Source organism: Drosophila suzukii, chromosome 3 (assembly GCF_043229965.1).
Source record: "Drosophila suzukii chromosome 3, CBGP_Dsuzu_IsoJpt1.0, whole genome shotgun sequence".
In the NCBI taxonomy this organism is placed as follows: Eukaryota; Metazoa; Arthropoda; class Insecta; order Diptera; family Drosophilidae; genus Drosophila; species Drosophila suzukii.
In genome coordinates, this window is record NC_092082.1 from 90,370,446 (window position 1) to 90,395,133 (window position 24,688).

The window sequence follows — 24,688 nt, forward strand, 5'->3', positions numbered from 1 at the left end:
TGGACGTGTGCTGAAATGCAACCTTTCTTCGGCTGCCTTATTGGCCTTTTATATGAGGAGCATAAGGGGAATAATCGTAATCTTAATATTATAAAGATGTCATATTAAAAAGTTTTTACTTAAAAAAAGTTAAAAGATAAGATAATTGTATGAGGGTAGTGGTTCTTGCAAAAATAAATGCATGCTTTAAAACTAAGTGATCACAGTGTATCATGTATCGCTTATTATATTTTACTTGTTATTGGAACATATTATTAATTTAGCTCGTTTAAAATAATGAAGGGTATTGAGGTAATGAACATAATTTATAAGAAGTCCATTACCTTATACAAGTAGGCATTTAATTATCTAGAGCACACCATGCATATGTTTTATTGGATATAAAAAAGTAAGTTGTAAATATTTAGTATATTCATTTAAAGTTTCTTTGCTTATGCAGAAATATTCTTTAATCAGAATAAATGTTCTCCTTCAAATTAAGGTTTAAGATAATTTGGAGAAATTTAATTGTCCATTAGGTATTTAAACATCCTATTGGATAACTAAGTAACCCAAAACTCGTCCAGGAGCAAGAGATCCTATTGGAGAAAGTGCTGTAATATAAGAGTACCCAAATAAGAAGAAGTTTGATAAATTTCGATTCATATTTTGTTTGTATTTAATTTGTTTTCATGTCTTTTTCTCTTTTTTGTATTCTTGAGATCTCTTAGTTGGTAAACATTTGTGTACAAGTATTGTAAAAAACAGACTTCTGCTCGATTGAGTTAAGACAAAAGTTAATAAAGCGTGCCCTATCACAGACTTAACTTAGAAACCTAAAACTTGGTAACGTAACAAATAAATGAGGATCATTGTAAAGCATTTTCTAAAGCTGGCAGTTCCAATTGCGTGATTGCCCGTCGTGGGGGACTTCAGTCCTTCGAAGTGGATCTGGATCGATAACCAGATTTACCAGGGGCGCCACACCTGTCCGGGGCTGCTGATCTGGAGGAGGGACTCGTTGTCGCTGGCATAGCCACTGGAGACGGGGCTGATGGAGGAGTAGGAGGAGCTGGCACTGGAGCAGGAGCTGGAGTTGAAGCTGCTGGATCCACCGCAGATGATGCTCAGAGGAGTGTTGACGGCCTGCGCTTGCTCCATGGGCTGTTCCAGTTGGTTGAGACGCATGCCCAGGTGGGTCATCAGGGTGGTGCCGAAGGCCACATCCACTCGGGGAAGGGAGGCCAGGGCGCGGGACACCTCATTGGCTGCCCGGATGTATCCAGCACGGAAACTCTGTTCGGGATTGGCTGGAGCCTGCTTCTTGGACTCCTTCAGCTTGCGGAGATGTTGCACTGTGACTTCCAGGATGTCGGCCTTCTCGAACTTGGCATCCCCTGTCTGGGAAACGCACTCGGCCATCAGATCCTTCAGCTCGTCCAGGCACTTGTTGATCCTGGCACGACGCTTCCGCTCCAGCAAGGGCTTCATCACCTTGCGGTACTGATAGGTCTTGGACATCTCGTATTTGGTGGCCATTGTGTTGGAATTTTTGTTGTGAGTTGAATGAAGAACTTGAAGAATGTCTGGCTGAAGAACTTCTTCGATCTTTTGGAGGAATGTATCCTGAGATGTTGACTGCACGACGATTGCGTTGGAAATGTTGCCTTCGTCTCCGGTTACCGCCGCTTTTATAGCTGCACGTGCCGCTTGGGAGAGCGTCTCGTGCTCAGCGCACGCTGCCTGGAGAAAGAGCGAAGCGAGAGTAGCGAAGCCCCTGGAGAACCACCACCTGCGGAGCAAATTACTCTCACTCAGTCACTGGGACACGATCCTCTCGCCTGCATTTTCGGTGGTGGGTTTTTCTCCACAAACAAGTTTGGTATACAGGCAGGGTCGAAATAATATGATCCCAAGAATTAGAACTCCTCGAATTCTTCGTTCCTATATAAAAATATTTATTGTAGATTTTAACAACTAACATAAAAGGTTCAAAAAGTTAGAGTTCCAATTTATTGATGACCTAACTATACAGTGCATAAAATGTTTAAATTGATAATGTATTTTAAGTTTCTTATATAAAATATTTAATACCTATGTTTAATTATAATTCAATATACTTTACAGTCTTAGGTTCCTAACTATGTTTCTCTACGATCTCTCATATGTATGAAAAATAATTCAAATAAAATACAATCCTTATCTAAAACCTTCAAAATTTCGAAGCACTTGAAGAGCGTTCTATATCCTATTATGGTGACCCCATTTGTTTCTATAAGTGAGTCTCGGCAGGGGATGAAGATGCGATGGTGCAGTGGTGGTGGTGCGACGGTGGTTGCACATGCTGCTTCTCTGTTTTCCTTTCCACTGACATTCGAATCGTGGGAAACACTTTGCCCTCAAGTTTCCCACAAGATTTTTCTCGCTCGTTGGTGTTATAAGTTATAATCGGAGGTAGTCCGTGTGCGAGTCCCGAGTCCGAGCACCGAGTTTCGAGCCCTTATGCACATGGCACAGTGGGCCAAACCGATCAAACACATGCGGGAATTTCACATTTTCCTTGGTTTCTTCAATGACAATTTCCAGGATTTTCCAACTAGTTGAAAATTAAGGTATACGGCTTTTACGCATCCTGTTATCTACTTGCTAGGGATAGTTTTCGAAATTCTCTTACGGATCGTGGGAAAGGGATTTTTGGGATGTGGATAATGGGGTTTTCCAAGCCGAAGATGTGTGCAATTTTTTGTGTAAGGTATTTCATGCAGGTCTTGAACTTTGTACCTTACGGATTTTTCGTGTCCTGTTTTTAACTTGCCACGGTAATTTTCGGACTCTCGTTAAGAAACCGTGGGAATGTGAGTTCTGGGATGTGATTTTTGGGGTTTTCCAAACCAAAAATGTGTGCAATTTTAGGACTTTTGGAAAAGGTATCCTTGCAGGTTTTAAGTGATTATTTTCGGATGTCTGTTTTCTACTTGCTACGGTTAATTTCTGCGTGGGAAAGGTAAAACTGTTTCCGAGGGGACTTTTGTGGAAGGTGTTCCGTGCAGGTTTGATACCTTATATTGTACGGATATTTGTGGCCTGTTTTCTACTTGCTACGGATAATTTAAACTGCGACTGTCTGTGGGAACTTGGATCTTGGAAAAACGTAAGGTAGATGCGGTGTTGTCAGGATCGCAGTTTTAGGGATATTTTGTTAACAGATGTGTGAGATATAGGAACTTTTGTGGAAGGTGTTGTAGGCAGGTTTACTCTGAGGCATACAATGTGTTGGTATTTTCAAACATGGAAGATTATCGAATTTTTTAAGAAATTTGTTTTAAAGATGAAAGATCAACCCTCCGAGATTTTCGCCAATTCCCAAGCCATTTGAACCACTGTAAATCTGACCGAGCTGCGAGTGCGAGTCACGGGTAGTACTGAAAAAACTACCACCTGCCCTTTATTTTATTTCATTTTTTCTTGTCCATCGGGGCCCTATGTCTGCCCTCTCCCTCGCACCCGCTGTTGTCAATTATGAATGCTGAATTGTAGCTTCTGTTGAACACTTGGGCCCTCGGTTCCTGGGCTCCTCGGCTCGGGATCGCTAAGTGGCATACACATATACGCGTATGGTATTCCTGCTCACGTCGGGACATCATCATCGTGGGACCCAGTTCCCATATCCCATATCCCATGTCCCAGAGACAGAAAAAAGGGATGGTTGTGTTCGATGGATCGACGAGGGACATGCAAACTAAATGACTGTACGGCAAATTGACACACACTAAAGATTAAATGTATCGCATTCGTTAACTATATAAACAATATACGTGGCCGGTTTGGAGAACTCTGAAATGCTGTAGATGTGGCAGGAAGTGTGTGTGCGCTGCGTGCTGAGAGTGTGCTGAACAACAAGCCGTTACAATTTTCTGTGGCGACTCGGACTGTGAGAAAATTTTTCGAGCTGCACATGGCCAGCTCAGGGGTCTTGTTGTTTTTTCCTCTTTTTATTAAATAGGGGCAACCATTTGGGCACGCAACGGGGTTGGCTTATTGTCAATGCATCGCTATAATCGCTGGTGTTGCTGCTGGGTTGTTGCTGTTGCTGCCGTGCTGTGGATGTTGCTGCTGTGCTGCTGTTGTTGCTGCCGTGTAATTGAATATGTGTGCGCATGCTTGGCACGCCAAACGCGCGACAGAAGCGAGCAGCTCTGGAAAACAAAAGCTAAAGGGCCCCCAACAGAAGCTTGCTGCGCGCCACGCATGCGCAATAAAATCGAATGAAATGCAAAAAATTAAAAAAAGAGTTGGATTTTTTGCAAGCTTGAGAATCGGCGACAGGAAATTATCATTTTGTGCGGAATGACAGGGCGGTGATTATCATTTGCTGCGATTAGCTTGATGCCCGGATATGCGGGAATATTGTCAGCTTGAGGGACTTAGCTTTGATTTACATTTGGTTTCGTAAGACTGTTAATGGGGAAATTACAAAATAAATGGATTTTTTACTGATTTAAATTTTTTAAATGCCAATTAGGGGGTTTAATCAAGTTATTCATAACGTTTAATAACATGTGGAAATATATAACAAACATCAATCAATGTTATAAAGTCAACAATATACCTAATTAAAGTTTGTTCAATGTGTAATTGGGATACACTTTTAAGCCGCCTAAAAGATTTGTCGAGGGCATCCACTATTTGATTTTCTCTTTAATCAGAATCCAATTGGCTTGATTTTTCAATTTCCCAATTGTCCATATAAAAAGACAGCGTTAATTTCAATTGATTTTTTCTTTGTATTTAAATTTCTTATAAGCTAATAACATTTATCATACACTAACTAGCTTGAGTTTATATCACAAATTTATTTTATATTTATCATTATAATATCTCGAGGATTTCCAACTGGAAAGATCCTTTGGACTAGTACTATTTTGAAACTTGTTGCTCCATTCCATTGACAGCTCCATTCATTCATTGAAAATTGAATGATGATATGCTTTGTATTACTCATTCATCCAATCAGTCGCTTTGGTCTCATCTAACTACCGGTTTTTTGCTTGGTGTTGCTGCTGTTATTTCGAGATTGTTGTGGTGATTTCTTGAGATGTTGCTGCTGCTGACATTGCTGCAATTGTTATAGTTTATGTGGCTGCTACTGTTTTGGCTCTTGATGTTCTCGCTTTTTTTGTTGACAAGTTATTGTAGATTTCGTTGGCCAAGTGGCTTTTGCGGTTGCTTCAGGGTTTTTTATGGTTGCTACTGGGTTTTTAGCTTTTAGAGGTGTCGCTGCAGGTTGACATTGCCATAATAATTGCAGTTTGTCTGGGCTGTAGCTGCTGTATTCCTTATTGCTCTGGATTTTTGGCTTTTGGAGATGCTGCTATTGACACTGCAATAATAATTGCAGTTTGTTGCATCTTTCGTAGTTTTGCTGCTGTTATTGCTCCTGTTGCAACCAAAGTTGCTGCTGCTGCTGCTTCTGTGTTTACTATAATTGCAGTTGCTTACTGGCCAGAAATTGTTATAGCCGATAATTTGGTTCTCAGCAATCATTCTTTTTAGATTGCTGGTGCTGCTCCTCCATCGGCTGCTACTGCGAGTGCCAATAGAAGCTCCCTGCCGCCGTCTCCAGGCAGATGACCAGGTGCTCCTCCATTCCCCCCTGGGTCTCCCGCAACATCCTCTCGTTTGCCTGGTTCTGGGCAATCTCCTCCAAACTATCATACCGCTGGCTATCGGTATTTGAGTTGTTTTTGCCAAAACGTTGCAGCATTTTGGCGAATAAGTTCTTAACTTTCGACATGATTTTTGAGTGATTTCGAGTTCTTAACGCGTTGGTCTTCAAATTGCAACTGTTGTGGGCTGATGGCAAGTGCCTCGCTTTTATAGGCAGGCGGTCGGCAACCACCACCCAAAAGTCCCACCACCCAAAACAACAAGTGCCACATGTGCCTGCCACATGTGCAAACTCCGCGCAGGAGCAGCAGCTACAGCAGCCACAATATCATATCATCCCGGGTTCCAGAGTGCCAGAGTATCAACCCAACGTTCGCCTGCCACGCTTTCAGCGCAAGGAACCCAGCAGCAAGCTCAACACGTGCAGGATAATCTCGTTTTTACCCCCAACTCCTGTCGTCCCTTCTTTAATTTTTTTTATTTCTCGAACCATCCTCATTTTTTTCCGTTTCAATACAGAATAAATATTGAGAGCGTTGAGCAGTTGTGGTTCCCATGGATAAGGTTCGACAGCAAAGGGCCTTCCTTCCCCTATCCTGGGCATATATCTCGATTTTCTGAGGCTAGGGGAAAAAGTATCCCACGGTTCGAGTGGCAGCTGTTTGCAATTTAGGCCACAGCCCCGCTCATTTCGTTGCCTTGATATTGGTGGTGGTGGTTGTTCCTCGTTGTTTATGGTTGTTGGCTATGGTGTTGTTGTTGCTGTTGCTGTTGCCCCTTTTGACACATATTGCACTTGCTGCTGATGTTGTTGCTGCTCCTGAGTTGCTCCTGAGTTGCTTCAACTTTGCTTAATTGCTTCGCCCGCCGTTGGGTCACGCGTTTGCTTTTGCTTTCCACCTGATTGATGTTTGCTTTTGGGATTGGAAAGCTTGGAGGTTGGTTGAACGCGTGGCGGAGGACAAGTGCTGCTCTGCTCCTCTGATTGGGAGCGTGGGTCAGTCACGTGTTTGGAACACCGCTGGATCAAGGAATCCTCGCCAGTGCAAGGTGCTTTCCTTTGCGGTGGCCTTTTTGATAGTGTTTTAATTGAACTTGTATGGACTCATAATTTGGAGTGTTTGTTGTCTGTGGGCCAAGGATTGGGAGGTGGGTTTTCGCTTGAGGGTTGGTTGTCCCTCGGCACGAGCTCTTAATAAAGTGGGTTTGAGGTAGATTGCTGGCGGGAAGTCAACTGTGTTTGAATGTTAAATGGTTCAGCTGATTAAATGGATTGAGTTTCCTTGAAAAGATTAGTGAAGGGGTTAATATTCTTATTTTTAAATACATAAAAATGTTTTTTAACATAATATACATTAAAATTATTAGCTAAACTTAAAAAATTCAAAATAAAATAAATCTCTTCACACTTTAGTTGGAAATCGCAACATAACGCGAATTTTCGATGATAAGTTTTTAGAATTTTAATTTTTATTAATTATTTATCCATTAACTTCGAAGTAAGAAAACAATCGTCTCTGTAATTTTGAAACTCACAGAAATGTAGAGAAAACATAGACAATCCCAAAATAAGTGAAAGCCCCGAAGATGTTCATGCCCACTCTCATTAACTTCTCGGGTATTTTTCCCATGATGTATTTAAGACCAGAACAATCGCATTAACACCAGGAAGTGGCCATTCTCCTCGAAGCTAACTCAGAGCTATTCCGAGTTATTCTAAGCATCCCACGGATTGCGGACTGCGGACACTGAGCTAATGCCAGCTCGCAACAATTGTCCACTTATCGTGCGGCTAATTTATGGCCGGGCAAACATTTGCCGGCGACATTTACCTGACAAACGAACTGGTGGTCCGGCATAAATCCCTCAAAGGATTGTAAGTCACCGAGATGGGATCATTGAAATCCAGCCAGTGGCTGTCAGTTGGCTACTGGGGATTGGGATTCTCACTCACCTTGGAGACATTAATGATTTGATTGCCCATTGACAAGCTGGAGCTGCCCCTCTCCACTTTTTTGGACTTCAATCAATGACAGACGGCTCGTTAAACTTCTTCTGCGGGTGCGTTCGTTCAATTAGCCCATGTCGTAAAGTACAAATAACTATTGCGTACAAGTTCCGAGGAACTCTGGGCCCGGCCATAATCATTAAGCCTGGTCGACTGAACCGACTGGTAGCCGACGGGCAATTTAAATTAAACAATCGTCAATGACGGCGACAAGAGTGAAAAACTAAAGTAAAGCAGTAGTCAGTAATCAGTCGGTTTGTCAGCCGGCCTCTCAGTCAGTTCGTCAGTCTGGCAGTCCGTCATTCAGTCAGTCAATCCGTCAGTCAGTCCATCAGTCAGTCACACGACGATTGCTACTTGGGCCTGATAATAAGCGTCGCGCCGGCGCAATAAATGTGTGCCGACAGATAAATGTGTGCCCTCATCTGGTTGTTGCTTCTGTGTATCTGTATCTGTATCTGTGTCTGTATTTCTTTCCGTGTATCCGTGCCTGTAATCGTAACCATATAAGCGTCTTAAATGGCAGGTGTGCACATCGCGTGGGAAACACACGACGCGTCTCGAGCGGTTCTCACGATATGAAAATCGAGCAAAACAAACCGAAAGACCCCGAAAGACCCCTCAAGACCTCGGCAACAACAACGGTGACTGCCACTTTCTCGGGATCCGAAATTCGAATTGGATCTGGAATAGGGATTGGGGTTACCATTAAGGGCTGTTGTTGTTGGGAGTGCGTAAGGGGATCGACCTAACATTGGGTCAGGATTTATGGGATAGCGGAGTGGTATGGGGGTCCCTGAAACCATGACTAGAAAACGGATTTAAGTGCTTGTTTGTAATAAATTGGATATTACAATTACTTGCATAAGCAGAGAAAAAGTCTTTAAAATTTGAAAGATTTATGGATTACTTACAATGTGACTGATTCATTGCTCTTTTTTTAAATCACATTATTTTCTTTTACATTATATATATATATATATAATGATATTAAATTGTACAAACCTATTTAAAAGATCATTTAAATTAATAATTTATAAAAATGATTTGATAGTTATTATAAGGTACTTATTATCATACCTAGGAGTCCAGGATTCGACTTCTTCAAAAACCCATACTTATTTATGTAACTGCCAATAATCTCCTGAAGGCTCTAAACGATCCTCCTCCTTTCCTCTCAACGATCCAAAGATCAGTAAGCCACAACAAGACAATTACAATTTTACCGAGTTTGATTTTTATTTGCTGGCCCAAACCGAATCAGTTTGTCGCAGACAATTGGTATACCAATTCCGTGTACCACGTTCCCACGTCTTGGCCAGCATTTTACGGTTTAATTGCAGTTACAAAGCGTAGCCAGGACGAAGGACCCCCACTCCTGGATGGCTAGACAATTGAAGGGAATAAAACACACAAAGGGAGCCAAGGAAAGCAGCCGAGGAAACTCATTCTTTGCACAACAGCGATTTCGAATTCGGTTTCCTTTCCCACGCACGCACAGCCGAGCAATAAGATTTCCAGATCTCCACGGTTCGGGGTTCGCAGGTAGCAGGTCCTCCAGCAAGGACCTTCTTCTGATTCTCATCTCGGCTATAAAAGCCGGTGCAGTCGAGGAATCCAGCATCATTCGAGCAGCATCCTGCAAGCAGTACAGATCAGCTCTCTCATTTTCACAAAACTACATCCATAAAATATCACACAAAATGGCACCACAGACCAACAACAACTCCACCGCCTTCGTCTCGAAGACCCAGCACTACTTGAAGGTGAAGAAGCCTCTGCTGGAGAGGCAGCGACGGGCCCGCATGAACAAGTGCCTGGATACGCTGAAGACCCTGGTGGCCGAGTTCCAGGGCGACGATGCCATCCTGCGGATGGACAAGGCCGAGATGCTGGAGGCGGCACTTGTCTTCATGCGCAAACAGGTCGTCAAGCAGCAGGCGCCGGTCTCCCCACTGCCCATGGATAGTTTCAAGAACGGCTACATGAACGCCGTCAGCGAGATCTCCCGCGTGATGGCCTGCACCCCGGCCATGAGCGTGGATGTGGGCAAGACGGTGATGACACACCTGGGAGTGGAGTTCCAGCGCATGCTGCAGGCCGACCAGGTCCAGACTTCAGTCCAATCAGTGGCCCCACGCCCACTCAGCCCCGCCTCCTCGGGCTATCACAGCGATAACGAGGACTCCGAGTCCGCCGCCAGCCCCAAGCCAGTCCAAGAAACCATGTGGCGCCCTTGGTAGATCATCATCAACCTGATAAGCAACGACATCGAATCCTGTCTTCCATCTGCTAAATCATCATTAGCAAATCACCATCGACATCGAATCCTGTCTTCCATTAGCAACTCCTGCTAAAACGAATCACGTCTTCCAATTGAATCGTTAACACTGTGATAACAGCTTTACCTAGATCATAAGACCAACTCAAGCTTTACTAGTTCATTAAGATTTAGACTTTAAGAAAACAACACAACAGCTTTAATAGTTTTAAAATAAAAATCATAAAAAACTAAATACTTTGGTCTACTTATTTTCCATTTCAAAAAAATATCTAGAAGTTAAATCGTTTTGGATTTATTTTCATAAAGAAATATTTTTAATCTTCTATGATACATTTTGATGGGGTCCCTATAGGAAAACAATAAATCATATAAATCGAATGGTACAAATGGTACGTCCAGAACTACAATGCATATTATATTACTCCATATCATATCATTAATTCTTATCAAAATAGCACATAGATTGTACATGATCAAAACCAATTTTGTATTTGAAGTAAATTTTAAAATGTCAGTTGAGATGTGTTTTCTTGATTTATAGAATTAGTTTTACAGTACAGTCGAACTGAAATACCTTTGACCTATCCACAGGGATATTATGTGTGCCTTTAAGGCGACAGTGCGTAAGCAATGTTAGTACTGTTATGCATATATCTTTTACCCCTTATTGAATAGATCAATTCATTAGAATTATTCCACAGTTTATGTGTTAAAGGCACACATTAGACTAACCCTCCCCCACCTGATGAGTGATCTAAACAAGTTCTGTGCGTGACACCCCAGCTGCGACCTCCTCGGCGGAGTGTTAGGGTCCCCCGGGTCCAAGTAGGAGGTTCTCGAGCTGTAAGCCCAGACAAACCCCTGGCCAAGCGACGCCCCCGAGGGGCAGGGACACAAAAGAGATACTGAGACCTGTCTACGCCTCGATCAACAGCTTAACACTGTGGTGTTGCACGTGTTGCTGGGTGTTATCGAATCTGCATACTGGATGTCCCTCGAACCCCTGGACAGGGCTCACATATCGTTATGGTTTTTATTTTTTTCCAGTTAGGGGAGGTTCCGGGACCATCGAGTTAAACCGTCAATTACGACCCCTTTTGTGAACTGCACGTGCGTGCAGAGTGATGGGCGGGGATCGAACGGGAACGGGACTCTTGAGGCTCCGATGATATCCTAAACCAACAATGACAATGGCCACAACTTTCCGGGAACTCGCCTCCCGCATATATAGTATGGATATGCGACACACCATCGCACATACTAATTTGTAAACTAAAAAATGTAAACCAAATATAAAAGACATGTCGCGCTGTCTCGTGTCAAGTGCAATGTCTCTGTGAAATCCGATGATCCAAAGGACCCCACATGTGTTGTGCATCACCACACTGATTGCTGTCTGTGTTATTTTATCATTACAAAACCAAAGAACCCGCCACGTAGGTCCGCCATATCATATTTACATTTAAGTTGTTGTAGTACCCTCTAGTTGGGGTCTTGAGATTATACCATTTAGTAGTAGATGTTAGATCCTATCCATATTTTGTTTCTTGTTAATTACTCAAAATTATAGGTAATATATTTTGATACCAACTAATGGAATCCTTACTCTAAACATATCACAAAAACTTGATCTATTAACATGTGAAATTAAGATTATAGGTAATATTTTTTGAATTCTACAAAAATCGTCTGATATGTTCCAATACGATTGAAAAATGGTACTTGTTTTTATAATTTGTTTAAAGGTCATCTAAAATTCTAGAAGATTTGGTTTCCTAATATACTCTATTTACAGATTCCTTGTTATTGTTATGCTAACTGTTGTGCACATGGAACTGACTAGGGATATATATCATCCCATCCTTATAGCTCAAGTGCAGATCGTCTTACGTTCAACGGAATTTTTCGCACGCCTCGTTTGATGTTCACGCTGCTGACCACGGAAAATGTAAACGGAAATACCGTAACAGATTCGGGCAGTTAGCACATCCTCTGGTCCTCGGGTCCGCCGGTGGGTGTGGAAGGTCCTGACCGGTCCGTCCCGTCCGGTGTAACAGGACCTGCGGAGGGAGGGAAGACCTCAATGATCGGTGGGCTTTTCCCGCTGACAATCGAACATCGCACATGTGTGAAATGTTCACGTTTGCAAGTTGCTCACGTTGCCGCATTATGGTATGGTATATATGGGTTTTTAGGCGGATAGTCAGATGGATAGGTGTATGGATCAAGGGACGTGACGGGGCCGCAGTTTGGACCGTAACACCCTGCTGCGAGCGAAACGAGGTCGTCACGTGTACAAACACGATCGTTCCCACCCCCCGTTTGAATTTGAACACTTGGCCCGGAGACAATGGACTGCCAGGGTCAGGTTGATTTTATTTTATATTATTTTTTCACTTCTCTCCTCTACTCTTTTGTGTGCGTCGGGCTAATCTACAGTTTTGGAACCTTAAATGATCGGGCTGCGATAAGAAATCAGTGCACGTGTTCGACCAAAGATTTCCCTGGAAGATAGAAGAGTGAAGGAGAAATGGAAGGCACCACAGTAGTCCCCTAAGACCCAGAAAAAAACCACTGCAGGGGCAGCCAAGATTTTAAAGACCCCCAGCGGGGCTTTGGTTTCCCAGCCAAATGGTTAACTATTTTTATTTGTTTTGGCCCTGCACACGTGGGCACACAATAAGATACGGAAAAAACAACGAACGTAAAAAGGAAAACTGGGGGCAATGAGTCAACCAAAAAAAAGTAAAAATAAAGGACCAAAAACACAATTAGAACGACACAATCCGTGCATAATAAGGCCGAATAATGCGGTAGCATGAGTCAACCAAAAAAGATACGTGGAACTGGATGAATCCCGAGTCCAAGGCTATAAAGGTCAGTTTCCTAGAAGTAATTCAATAATTTGGGACTGTTGATCCAGCAAAGGATATTGAAAAGATTGAAGGCAGCTCTTGTTGAGATAAAACACAGGGGATTTTATAGAAATATGCTACCTCTCTATCAAAGATACATCGTAGCCTAATAATGGGAGGGACCTTATAGGAATGGTCTTAATCCCAAAATTTGGTGCAGTTTTCTTGTGGTGTTGTCAACATATTGTGTTTTTAAATGACTATATTGGGAATAGGTTAGAAAAAAATGTAATTAAGTCTTGAAAACTTACATTTGTAGCAAAAACTGGATATTTGAAATGAGTTTTATTTCATTTAAAATCTTCGAGAAATAGAGTTTTAACAACATTTGTTTGGAATTTTTTCTTAGCATGTTTAAGTATGTTCATGAAATTATTTGAATATAAATGTTTTTAAGGCTCGAAAACTCAAGATCCTATCTTTTATTCATATTATATATATCTTCGGAGGAAGCTTAAACTTCAATATCAATATTCAATATCAAATTAGTCCTTTAATTGAGAACGGTGTAATATTGTATAATCATGTTAGTATGGCCATAGTTATTATATGGAATTTTATTGTTCTATAAGTGATCCAAATGGTATCCCCAAATAAAAGCAATTATCCCATCCTTTCATTTCAACTCATCGATCTGTTACCACACCCACTCATCCAACAAAGGCAACCATATAATCATCATCACCTCACCTCCAGTTCAATAGATCCCAGATCCAGGACCTGTTAACGCCAGCCTACAACTTCTCACCGAGGAGTCCTGCTTAATTTGTCCCAACTCACACCGGGTTCCAAATATTTATGGTTAAGTCAAGGGACAATCCATTAAGTACGCCAGAGAGATATCCAAAGGGAGCTGGGGCACACAAAAAGCAGAAAGAAATCCTGGGAAACCTTGGCTTCAGCGCCTCACGCGCCATCAAAGATCCACAAGAAAAAAAAACCGAGAAGGAACCGCACAAAAAAGGGACAGGCGTCCGCTGTGCGTGTGCTCCTCCAGCGATGTCCTCGTGATCCTCCTTCTCTTACGTTTTTTACCCAAGCCAACCATACCCCTCATAATAAGAATCGGTCCCCTGCTAATTGTGTGCCATCAGCAACAGAAATTAAAAGCAACTCCTTCGACGTCGACGATCCTTGTCCTCCATCCCCGTCCCCATCCCCATCTCAATCTCTCTTTTTATTTTTGGGCAACGCCTCGCCTCCACATACAATTTGATAAATTTCAAATTACAGCGCATTTAGGATCTCAGGATCCCTCATCTGGTGTATGGAACCTACCCCATCCCCCGAATATTCTACGGATTGTTTGCCTATTGAGCTATGCGGAGATCTTCTGGTTTTCGGGCATTAATTGTCCGCCTCCGTTCGAGCGTTGAAAATTGAAAATATTCTCCCACGTTCTCGAGCTGCACACGTGTTCGAGAAATGGAAAAGGGATTTCCCCCGCCCCCTTGGATCCCTCATCCAGTTCGCCCCATCCCGCTCGCACTGCCGTAAGATAATAAGATAAGTGCACATAAAAACCAAAAGTGATCGGCAGTAAAAGGGAAAAAACTAAACGAATCTCCTTTTTGAAAAAAGGATCCTTTGCGAGACTGTGGGAACTGGTAGAAAGTCTCGTTTCTCACGATCCTGCAGCAGGATAAAATTCCCCATGCAGCCAACAGGTGCGAGTGAAACGGCACCACATGCCGTCACACTCCAACGCATGCAGGTTAATGCCGATGCAGTCCCTTTTCGAAAAACACACCTGCCGTTTTTGTTGTTGCCTCGCCTGGGTATTCGGAATATACTGTCTGTGTATAGGATTTTTCGGGACACGTATCCTTGTAGTTTCCCACACTCGGTGTTTTGTGACCTGCTCGGGGTTTGGGTTTCTCCAGCGGTCCTGTCGGGTATAAAAGGGCCCTGGCTCCGAGGATCAGACATCATTCGAGCTCAACGCTTCGTACAGTAAACATCTTCCTACAACATCATGTGCCAGAACAAGAGCAACACCAACACCATGACCATCAAGTCGAACAAGAAGCTGTCCTACAGCGTGAAGAAACTGCTTCAGAAGATCTTCAAGCAGCAGCAGCAGCGCGTCGAGGAGGAGGATCAGAACCTCAAGAACACCCTGAAGGCCAACTCCTTGGAGTCCCTTGAATCCATGGAGAACAGCCGCAATGCCGATCTGGAGTCCGCTTCTATCTGCGCCTCTCTGGAGTCCTGCGAGAACGAGGCCAACGAGCGTCTCTCCCAGTCCTGCGACATGGAGGACTACGATCTCGAGCAACTGCCCACCGTGCCCGTCCACTTCGTCCGCACCGCCCACGGCACCTTCTTCTGGACCGCCGTCTCCGATCTGCCAGCCGACAACGACCTCATCGAGCCCCTCTACTGCTCCACCGCCAACGAGATCGCCATCCCCCAGGATCGCTGGGTTCAGGCCTAAGAAAATCAGAACCAGCCTTCTACATCCTGCAACCAAGTCTTCCATTGGATCTCAAGCTTTAATCAACGTCTTCCGTTAATTTTTGACACCATTCCACAAAAATTAACACGCAAGCCGATCAACTCAGCTTTACAAAAATTGTGATACATTTTACTTAACATTTACAAAAAAACAAATCAAAATATATATACAATTTAAAAGAAACTTTCGTTGTTTTCAATTCAATCATTTTTAAAACATTTTATGGGGGTAAGGGGTCTTCCTCAAATTGGTTATCTTCACCATAACATTGTGTTACATTTTTTCAAGGGGAAAACTATTGAATAGGAATCGAAATTCTTTTTCTCCCTCTTTTGTTCCAACGATTTTCCGTTTACAAATCAACACAGAGCATAAATAGGGAGCGAAATCCTTTGTTAATTGGCATGACTCATTTGAAAAACGAGCGAACCCTAATCCGATTCGATCCTGAACCTTTTTTGGTCTTATTGTTGATCAATTTACCTGCCAGCAGGTAGTGAGGATAGGATAGTCGGGGGTTGGTTGTTTGGCCTGTTGATTTTAGCTGCAGTTCCAACCAGTTTTCAGTTCGGGCAGGTAGAGGATCTGTTGATTGCCGATCAGATCGGTGGAAGAAACAGGGTCCAATTAGAAGATCTGCTTATTATGTGAATGAATCAGAGTCAGGTTGGAAATGTGTTGCATACATTTGGGGCGATGCATCTTTACGGCAATTAAAGGTAATTTATTGGGGCAGTAATCAAAATGGGTGGTTGTGGGTCCATAAAAAAACGGCTTCGCTTGGATTTGCGTATTGAAGATGTATAAATAATAAACTATTGGTTTTTGCAAATAACTTTAAAACTTACTTTAAAGCTAGTAATAGTTTCTATTAAAATGGTAATTTGGAACAAAATACTAAGCGGCACAAAAAATAAAACAACAAGTTTCCCGTGATGAATTAAGTATTACTATAAATTTTATTAATAATAACTCACTATCTAAAAATGTACTGTTACTAAAAATTATTCAGCAGTTTCTAATGCTCACATTTTGAGTAATTTATTAAGCTAAAAACCGCAATCTATTTTGATTGTGCCGCTTGGGTATACTTATTATTAAAGGACTTTACAACGTAAGAACGCAAAGTTCACATTCCTTAAAAAATCTAGTATATAATGAGAATCCCCATCCCCAACCAACAAACAAAATAATGTTATACTTTTGAAATTTTATTGATTTATTTTATTTGGGTAGTCTGTTTTTGATTTTTCATTCTCAACTAACCATAAATTAACATTTATAAATTATTTAAAGCTTAATATAAGGTATCTTAACAATGAAGAGAGCGCAACGAACTAATAAACTTAGGAAGCGTTTGCAGTAGGAAAATAGCGCACTCGATAGATGTATATTTATATTCACTGATTGATTATCGTACTTTAGTTATATCACAGTTTGAAATTAAACAAACAATTTACAAATTACCATTATCGGAACTAAGCCTAAAAGTATTTCAAAACCATTTAGGAATCGATTAGCCAAAAATCGACCTCAATTAACTTGGGTTGTTATGATTTACTTTGGAAGACAACGGATCTTGTTGCATTTTTGGGTTTGCGATTATTATGTTTTTAGGATAAGATATAGATTTGGGTAGGCGTAGACCCAATTACCAGGGCCTCCAGACGGGCTCCGAGGCGCCGGACTCCTGCGAGCTGACCGACGCCGTCTCGGATAACGCGTTCCCGTCGACGGATGTCACATCGATCAGTTCGTCCTTGCTGGTGAGGAAGGAGCTGTAGCTAATGGCGGCAGCGGCGGCCGCCGGTCCATATCCTCCCAGGAGTGGGAAGGCCAAGTGTCCTGACGACTGCGGTACTTGTTGCTGTTGCTGCTGCTGCTGGAGCAACTGCGTCTGCAGCTCAATTAGTCGCGTCGATAGGAACTTCATTATCTTGCGGCCAATCTCATCGGTCTGCTGGGTCTGCAGCAGGACCTGTGTAATCTGATCGGCTGCATGGACATAGCCCGAGCGAAAGGACTCCACGTGGGCGGTGCTGGTCGAGGTGGGTGGGCTGCCAACACTGGGAACCACCCCCTGCAGGGAAAGACCACCGCGCTGCTTGAGCTTCCTCATGTGGTCCACCGTCAGCTCCAGGATGTCCGCCTTCTCCAGTCGGGTCACATGCTCGCCCTCCTGCTGCAGGCACTCCACCATCAGGTCCTTGAGATCGTCCAAACACTTGTTGATCCTGGCCCGTCTTTTGCGCTCCAACAGCGGCTTCATCACCTTGCGGTACTGATACGTCTTGGACATCTCCATGACCATGATTGGGTGTTCTTTATGCGTGTTTTAAGGATTGTTCTTTCTAGTTTCTCAACTGCACATTATCACTTCGGATTTTGGATGGTTCTTTGATTTTACGAATTACGAGAGTGCGCGTGCGTTGCGCGTTCCACCGATTGCGGTGCGTTCGACTGGCGGCACTTTTACGAAATGAGTGGCAAACTAGTTCCCAGCCCTACTTTTATATGACAGGCCCGGCTCTCCCGGAGATCGGGGATAGCGCTCTCCCAGCCACAAAGCTCCCGCATGATCACTCACACATGCTCCCATGGCATAGCACTCGGGCCCAAGATCGAGTTCCACTTCGGCTCGGCTCTTTTCGGTCGCGGATCGGTAGCTCGGCGAACGGCGCTCGGCAGCGGCACAAAGAGAGGCTACTGTAGGCCACCGATGGGGGTTGGACCTGCAGGTCTGCAGGGGCACAGTGGGTCCACAAGTCGGAAATCTACTTGTAATTCGTAGAATGGGGATCCAAATATGATATTTTTGTATGTTCCCAAAATTTGAATGCAATAGTCGCCATTAAAATCTCCTGGGTGACAAGGAATTAAAGCTCAAAGGATCGGAAATTGTACTCCTGCTTCAGACCCTCCAGTACTAAAGTCTGACCATAGCACAGACACTGGTTGATCTTGAAGTGAGTGACATTCATTAAAATGTAAGCTACACATGCCATCCTAGGCAAATGCATGAGGTAAGTACCATAAAGTACTTTACTTTAACGTAGAACTTTACTTATAATATAACATTTTTAGTATTTTAAAGCGATCTCCAAAAAGTATGCTATAAAAATGTAGAATTTAAAAGGATATTAATAGATTCTTGGTTAAAGCTTAGGCTACGATATTCTTTCTTTGACTTTAACTACAAGAGTAATATTTTCTTCATTGTTAAAGCTAAATGAAAAGTGCTTTGATTACTTAGTATAATTTAAAGATGTACGAGATTTTGAATTTTTTGAGAAGGTCCTAGGAATTCCGAAAAGTATGCTATAGAAACAAAACCTGTTTGGATTTTGTTTATTGGGGAGGTCTTATTGAAAGAAATACTACGATCCAAAAATGCAACATTATTAACCGAGATCCACCAGTTTCGAACCAAGGTGCCTGCAAATGGGAGCGAGTGAGAGCGTGCCCGGCCGCAGCTACAAATGTATCTGTATCTGTAGCTTTGGTGCTCTGGCGCGCGTCGTCTTCAATTGATTGCATGGCCAGAGGGAAACTGAGCAGTCGGCTTTCGGATTGGATTGGATCTCATTCTCAGAGACCCAGACCCCTCCCCTGAGGCCCCCCCTCGTCCATGTCATACTTATTGTCAATGATGACAGTGCTCGGCTCCCATTCGCTGTCGAAGTCCGCTGCTCTGTACCGCTCACACCAACAATGAGAATGAGACACGAGGGAGCCTACGACTACGACTACCGACCGACTATATATATTCCTATGTGATTGTGGGACCCATGGCTCCGCGGATGTGTGAGTGCGGTGTGCCTACTTTACGAGACCGTGGGAAACAGATTTGTCGTGTGTTTCCCACACGTTGGACGGATGGCTGGATTGTGATGCGATCCGATGGATTGCTGAAATGTTGTTGCTGTTGCTGCTGGTTGATTTCAAGCGGGTTGACTGTCAGCCGCCGATGGGGGGCAGTGGGCGAACTGGCGGTGGGGGGATGGGGTGGGAGAGGGGAGGGGCTGCCTTAACTCGCGCAATTATGTCGCATGCTTGGCTGATGATGATGACTGCGACAACTGCACGGGGAGAAATTGGGGTGCAACTTTAGGTAGTTTCTCACTTCTTTTCATTTTGGATATATGTTTGCACCATTTTCACTGTTCGCTAAAAAATAGTACTTATTATTTAAGTTAGAGTAAAGAAAATTCGAATGTTTTAAGTACATTTTATAATGTTCTCAGCAAATAATCGGTATTATGATGTTCCTTTCTTCAAGGACTTTAAAGTATGGAAACTATGAAGTTTTTATTAAATTAAAAATGGGCTATTAAAATACTCAATAGTTAAATGGAGTTTAAAGCTCTTAGACTTATGTACCATATTCAATGGATTATATTATTTATACATTAAAAATTGAACTAATTTTGTTGTTCCTTCTCAAAAATATTATTTTTTCAAGATCTTATCTTTCTAAAATGTTTGTTTATTACATAAAAATGGTGGTAAAAATTTTCAATCTGTTTTTGATAGTTTTCAGGTAATCTGCACCTTGCATGTCAAAAATTTCTAGCATTAACTTATTTGTAATCAAAACCGTTGCAAAACCGCACATTAATGTAGTACAACCTAACTGAATTTCCCCCCTTTTCTCTCAGTGCACAACCACTATGATGGCTTTGGCTTTGGGTTGACTTTTCGCTGAAGCGTATCGATTAAGTGTAACAGTTTCGCTATCTCGGCGCATTGGGGGTTCCAAAAAAATAAAACAGAAAACTGTTTTTGCATAGTCCGATTGCCAACCCTTCGGCGTTTGTCGCCTTTCGTCATAAACTTTAACATCCGGTTGTCGTTCTAAGATTCGTTTTTCGTCCGTCCTCCGCACATATATTTTTTTAATTCGCTGATCTCAGGGCTACTGGTCAGCACAGAGTGTATAAAATGTTGCCCCGGCTGTTTTATGCCCCTTTATTCGCAGCTGGCTTTATCACCATGGCGGCAATATGACACTTGTGGTTGGACGCCTCGGAGTTATTTCTTCTCTTTTTCTGGTTGTATTTTGTATATTTTGTGGCCGAGCTTTTTGCCTGGCTAAGCATTTCCCATGATGCTGCAGAATCGCTCTGTTTGTTTGTCTTCTGGCCATGACTTCCGTTAGCCGTTTGGCTTGACTTGGCATGGCTTTCTGCTGACTGAAGCTGGAGCCATAACAATTAAGCCTCTCAAGGCATTGCGATGGCTCGCCTTTCAAGATGCCTCAACTTTCAACTTGGCCGGCACACGTGGCGTATGAGTAATGCGAATATGCAAAATAATCACGCAGACAGAAAGACCGCAAAACCATTTTCGACTAACCTCAATGCACACTAATTGCTTGTCATATATGCCCCGTCCGTGTCCGCCGATGTGTATATATACTATATAGTTTTGCACAAAACTTGTTGCCATCGCGCTGGTCGTGTGAACCAAAAGCTTAAAAGCCAAATAGTTGCTGATGGGTAAAGACAGCGTTGAGGGGTCACCCGACAGCGAATTTCGAATGCTCTCGAAGAAGAAAAGTAGAATGCAAAAGAAATTTTTAAGAATAATACGAAAGCATAAGCCAAGATTGCTTAAATAAGTATAATTCCAAAATGTGAGCCATTTATTGATATATCATTTCAGAAAAATCGAAGAGGGGGAATCAAAAAGTCATTTAATATGGCATATAATATCAATATACGTTTTTAATCTCCACCAATACAAATTATTGGTTTACCAAAGAAATAATTCCTAAGATAAGTATATGATTATTTTGGTACCAAGTCCTAATCAAGATTTCTTATTGAGTAATGGTTTAAGATATTATCAAAAATTCTATATATATTAATTGAATACGAAACATTGGTATAGATTATCTATTGATTTAGAGAGGGATTTTATTTTCTTAAACACCTTATTTCTTAAGTAAATCCTGTAGCCCAAGGACCCATTACAAGGAAGTGTAACGACTAACGACTCCCCGAGTCTGCCTCCGAAAGGCACAAGCCCAGGCACAAGCTGGCCTCTGTCGGAGCTGCAATCGCAATCGCAGTCGGAGTTGGCTTCGGAGTTCCAAGATCCGAGCTCCAACTTCAAGTTGGAGTTTAAGCCGGTGTCCGTGTTGCCAAGTCAGTCGCTTTCAATTTGGCAAACGTGCAGTTCAAAGCCTAGACGCTGATTGGGGGCAAAAGTGCGCGGGCTGGCGGGAGGATGGGGTGGATGAGGAGGTTGAGGAGGTGGTGGTGGTGTTTCAGCCAAGATTAATAGCGGCCAAAGGCAAGAGAGTCAAGTCAAGTCGCGTCGAGAGATCTCTGGTGCGCAAGCGTGCGGTGCACACGCGATTGGCACGAGTTTCGGCCAACAAAAAAAATATAGAAAAACTACAAAGCCGAGAAAACCCGATTCGTAGCTCTGAGCCTCAGCTGGCCTAACTAGTTTTGGCAGCTAACTCCGAGTGCTGTGCAGTGTGGGAACCTGCGATGCGGCAAGGACTTGCTGCCTGAATGAGGTCACGGCCTCATTAGATCCCCCATGTCCATAGGCACGCCATACCCCTACTTAAATCCCATTCCCATCCCGTTTTCCGTTCCCAGTTCCCAGTTACCAGAGCGTGTGAACCACAACATGTCATAATCCCCTCGTTGCGACTAGTCCCTTTTTAAAATGAACTTATCAGCGCCGGGCTCTGCGAGCCTTGATTATAAATGACAACAAACAGGCCAACAAGTAGCAATAACAGCTGCTCAGCTCAGCCCGAAACAAAAATCACATCGAAAGGAAACAGAAATAACAGCGTCGTCAGCAGCAACAACAATAACAATGCCCAATGCCCCGAAAAAGCCGAAAAAACCAAGTGAAATTCTTATAAGCCCTTTCCCACACTCGAAGACATCGACATCGAAACAACGGCGACGCCTGCGCCTTTTGCCTTTGCCTTATTTCGATTGCCAGTTCAGTTCAGTTCAGTTCCCCAGGACGGAAATGCCCAGCGTCTTAGTCCCACGCTCGCAGAAGGAGGAACACAAGAACAGGTGCTGTTCGTGCCCCTTCTACTACGGCACTGTGGCGAGCCCTAACCCCTCCTCCTCCACCAGCCATATCCATCTCCCCCGAAATCCCGAACCCTGAAGCCTGCGGACCGGACAACAACCCATGTACTACTGGGCTCTGGGCTCTGGGTACCGTGTGAATGTGAAAACAAAGTCAGTCGTGCATAAATGACGAACAGGCGATGCGCACAGTGGTTTGGAATTACCATCTATTAGGAAAATGAGATACAACATTACATTATTATGAATATGATAATAGCTATGAATAAATCAATATAAGTATTGTGCAATTAAATAGATAAATTATTTTATAAACATAACTATATATCACATTTTATAAAAACTTCATTCGACTTTATTAAGAAGATGTTCTTCTTTTTATATGGTTAAGGTTCCTTAACCGCACCTACTCAAGTTTCTTCATCAAAACTAATCAAAATTCTTTAATTAGAAAAGTTTTATTATTTCACAATTTATCTTTAAAATATTTAAAATAGATTGATTAAGATTATCTAGTAAAACAATGCAAACAATTTTTTAGAATTTATAAATTTTTAAAAGAATTTTTTTAGCCAAAAAATTGACTTTGTTTTTTTCTTCATATTAAAAACATACATTTTTATAAATGCTGGGAGATTCCTCAGAAGAAGATAAAAATAATACGGAACTGTTTTAATGTACTATTTTGTAACCCACTGGGCCCACTGTGCGGCATCGTCGTCTTCATCTACCTGCAGCCAAAACTCATCAAGCGGCCCTTGTCGATTGTACGTGCATGGGAAAAGTACACACACAGAAGACCGGAGCTTGTGGATTCCTGTTGGAATTTATTTGGGAAATACGCGCACATAAAAAGGCCTTTACCTCGGCGAGCACCCCTCCTCCAGTGGGTTCACCTCTCACCCTGGGTTGGCTGTGTGTGAGAGTGCACTCAAATTTCGTACGGTGCTTGGGTTATAGCCGCTCGTGAGATCAGCCGGCGTACGATTTCACTCTTGACTGGCCATCGGCAGCGCAGCAACTTGGCCTCATATATAAATATGAGCGACGCCGGCGCAGCAGCATCAGTAAACGACCAACTCTCGCGAGGTGCGCACACGCAACGCTCGCTGTCTAGATACGAAAAATATAATTTTTACAAGAAAACACAAGGAAAAGCTCCGCAAGCAACATGTATCTGGATACGAAAAACATGACAACCGGCAACACGGCAGCTTTGACAGCGGCCGCACCAGCGAACTCAAAGGCCACACGGCGCATGCGCAACGTTTGGCAGCCACTGCGTCGCCTGCTGAAAGTGGGCGGCAAAGGTCGCACCGCCCAGCTGACCTTGGCCCATCCCAACAACGTGGATCTCAACAACACACAGCAGCAGTCACTTGAGTTGCCTGCTGAGGAAGAGGCTAAGACCACGCCAGAGGAGACTATTCACAAGTATGGACTGGAACTGAGACAACTGCCGGAGGAGCAGGAGGAGGAGGTGTCCCTCACCCAGCCCCCCAACACGCCCACCCTGATTAGCAGCGTTTATGTGGACAAGGTCAGCGCCCAGAGCTGCGGGAACTGCCAGCACGGACGCAACTGTCAGCACAGGCATCACAGCACCAGCAGCAGCAACATCAACATCAGCAACAGCAACATCAACAGCAGCAACATCAGCACAAGCAGCTCAAATACGAATGCAACACAGTTGCCCAGCAATCTCTGGGATCTGCAGCTGCCCCTCCAGTACATCAGCACCGACAATGGCACCTTCTTTTGGGCCAACACCCAGGATCGGGTGGACGATGATCTCCTGCACGCCCTGCTCTGCCAGAGCTTCAGTCAGCTTCCCGGAACCCTCTGTTAGTTTAAGTACACCCACAGAAACACCTCATAGCCCCCATCATTAAACAGATCTCAAGCTCACCGGGGGTCACACCCCTAATTATTGTAATTTCATTTATTTATTCCCCTGCGCAATATTTACGTTGTTAATGTGATACTAATTTGCATATAAAATAAAATATAAACACTCAATTTGTACCATACAAATGGAAATAAGAAGAAAAGGAAACGTTTTATTACTTGTTTGGGGTCTTGAGGGAAAGAACCCTCCCGATAAGGAAATCCATTATGTTTTGGGGTCCCAGTTTTATGGGAATTTTTAATGCGTTTTGTTGTTTAATGTACAACTTGGACCTTTTAACCCAATGGAAGATTTCTTATTTGAAAATATTATTGTATTATACCACATGGGAGATACAAGACCTATAAATCTTTAAGGGCTTGAGTTGTTCTTATCATCGAGTTCTAGAACTAAAGAAA

General features: G+C 43.0%; 6 protein-coding genes across 6 annotated transcripts; 3 read left to right on the plus strand and 3 right to left on the minus strand.

Moving 5' to 3' along the window:
- Positions 1 to 634: 634 nt before the first annotated feature.
- On the minus strand, positions 635 to 1,654 carry E(spl)m7-HLH (Enhancer of split m7, helix-loop-helix). Its single transcript, XM_017080084.4, has one exon. It carries the CDS (start codon positions 1,516 to 1,518, stop codon positions 949 to 951), a length of 570 nt encoding a protein of 189 aa, XP_016935573.3. The 5' UTR covers positions 1,519 to 1,654; the 3' UTR covers positions 635 to 948.
- Positions 1,655 to 4,769: 3,115 nt separating this feature from the next.
- Positions 4,770 to 6,224, minus strand: E(spl)m6-BFM (Enhancer of split m6, Bearded family member). The gene has a single exon (XM_017080088.4). It carries the CDS (start codon positions 5,771 to 5,773, stop codon positions 5,561 to 5,563), a length of 213 nt encoding a protein of 70 aa, XP_016935577.1. The 5' UTR covers positions 5,774 to 6,224; the 3' UTR covers positions 4,770 to 5,560.
- Positions 6,225 to 8,842: 2,618 nt separating this feature from the next.
- Positions 8,843 to 10,150, plus strand: E(spl)m5-HLH (Enhancer of split m5, helix-loop-helix). The gene has a single exon (XM_017080087.4). It carries the CDS (start codon positions 9,037 to 9,039, stop codon positions 9,895 to 9,897), a length of 861 nt encoding a protein of 286 aa, XP_016935576.4. The 5' UTR covers positions 8,843 to 9,036; the 3' UTR covers positions 9,898 to 10,150.
- A 4,618-nt stretch (positions 10,151 to 14,768) lies between these two features.
- Positions 14,769 to 15,494, plus strand: E(spl)m4-BFM (Enhancer of split m4, Bearded family member). The gene has a single exon (XM_017080085.4). It carries the CDS (start codon positions 14,829 to 14,831, stop codon positions 15,288 to 15,290), a length of 462 nt encoding a protein of 153 aa, XP_016935574.3. The 5' UTR covers positions 14,769 to 14,828; the 3' UTR covers positions 15,291 to 15,494.
- A 1,012-nt stretch (positions 15,495 to 16,506) lies between these two features.
- E(spl)m3-HLH (Enhancer of split m3, helix-loop-helix) lies at positions 16,507 to 17,803 on the minus strand. The gene has a single exon (XM_017080076.4). It carries the CDS (start codon positions 17,620 to 17,622, stop codon positions 16,963 to 16,965), a length of 660 nt encoding a protein of 219 aa, XP_016935565.3. The 5' UTR covers positions 17,623 to 17,803; the 3' UTR covers positions 16,507 to 16,962.
- Positions 17,804 to 23,434: 5,631 nt separating this feature from the next.
- E(spl)m2-BFM (Enhancer of split m2, Bearded family member) lies at positions 23,435 to 24,426 on the plus strand. Its single transcript, XM_017089060.4, has one exon. The coding sequence runs from the start codon at positions 23,553 to 23,555 to the stop codon at positions 24,228 to 24,230; it is 678 nt and encodes a 225-aa protein (XP_016944549.3). The 5' UTR covers positions 23,435 to 23,552; the 3' UTR covers positions 24,231 to 24,426.
- The last annotated feature ends 262 nt before the right edge of the window (positions 24,427 to 24,688 follow it).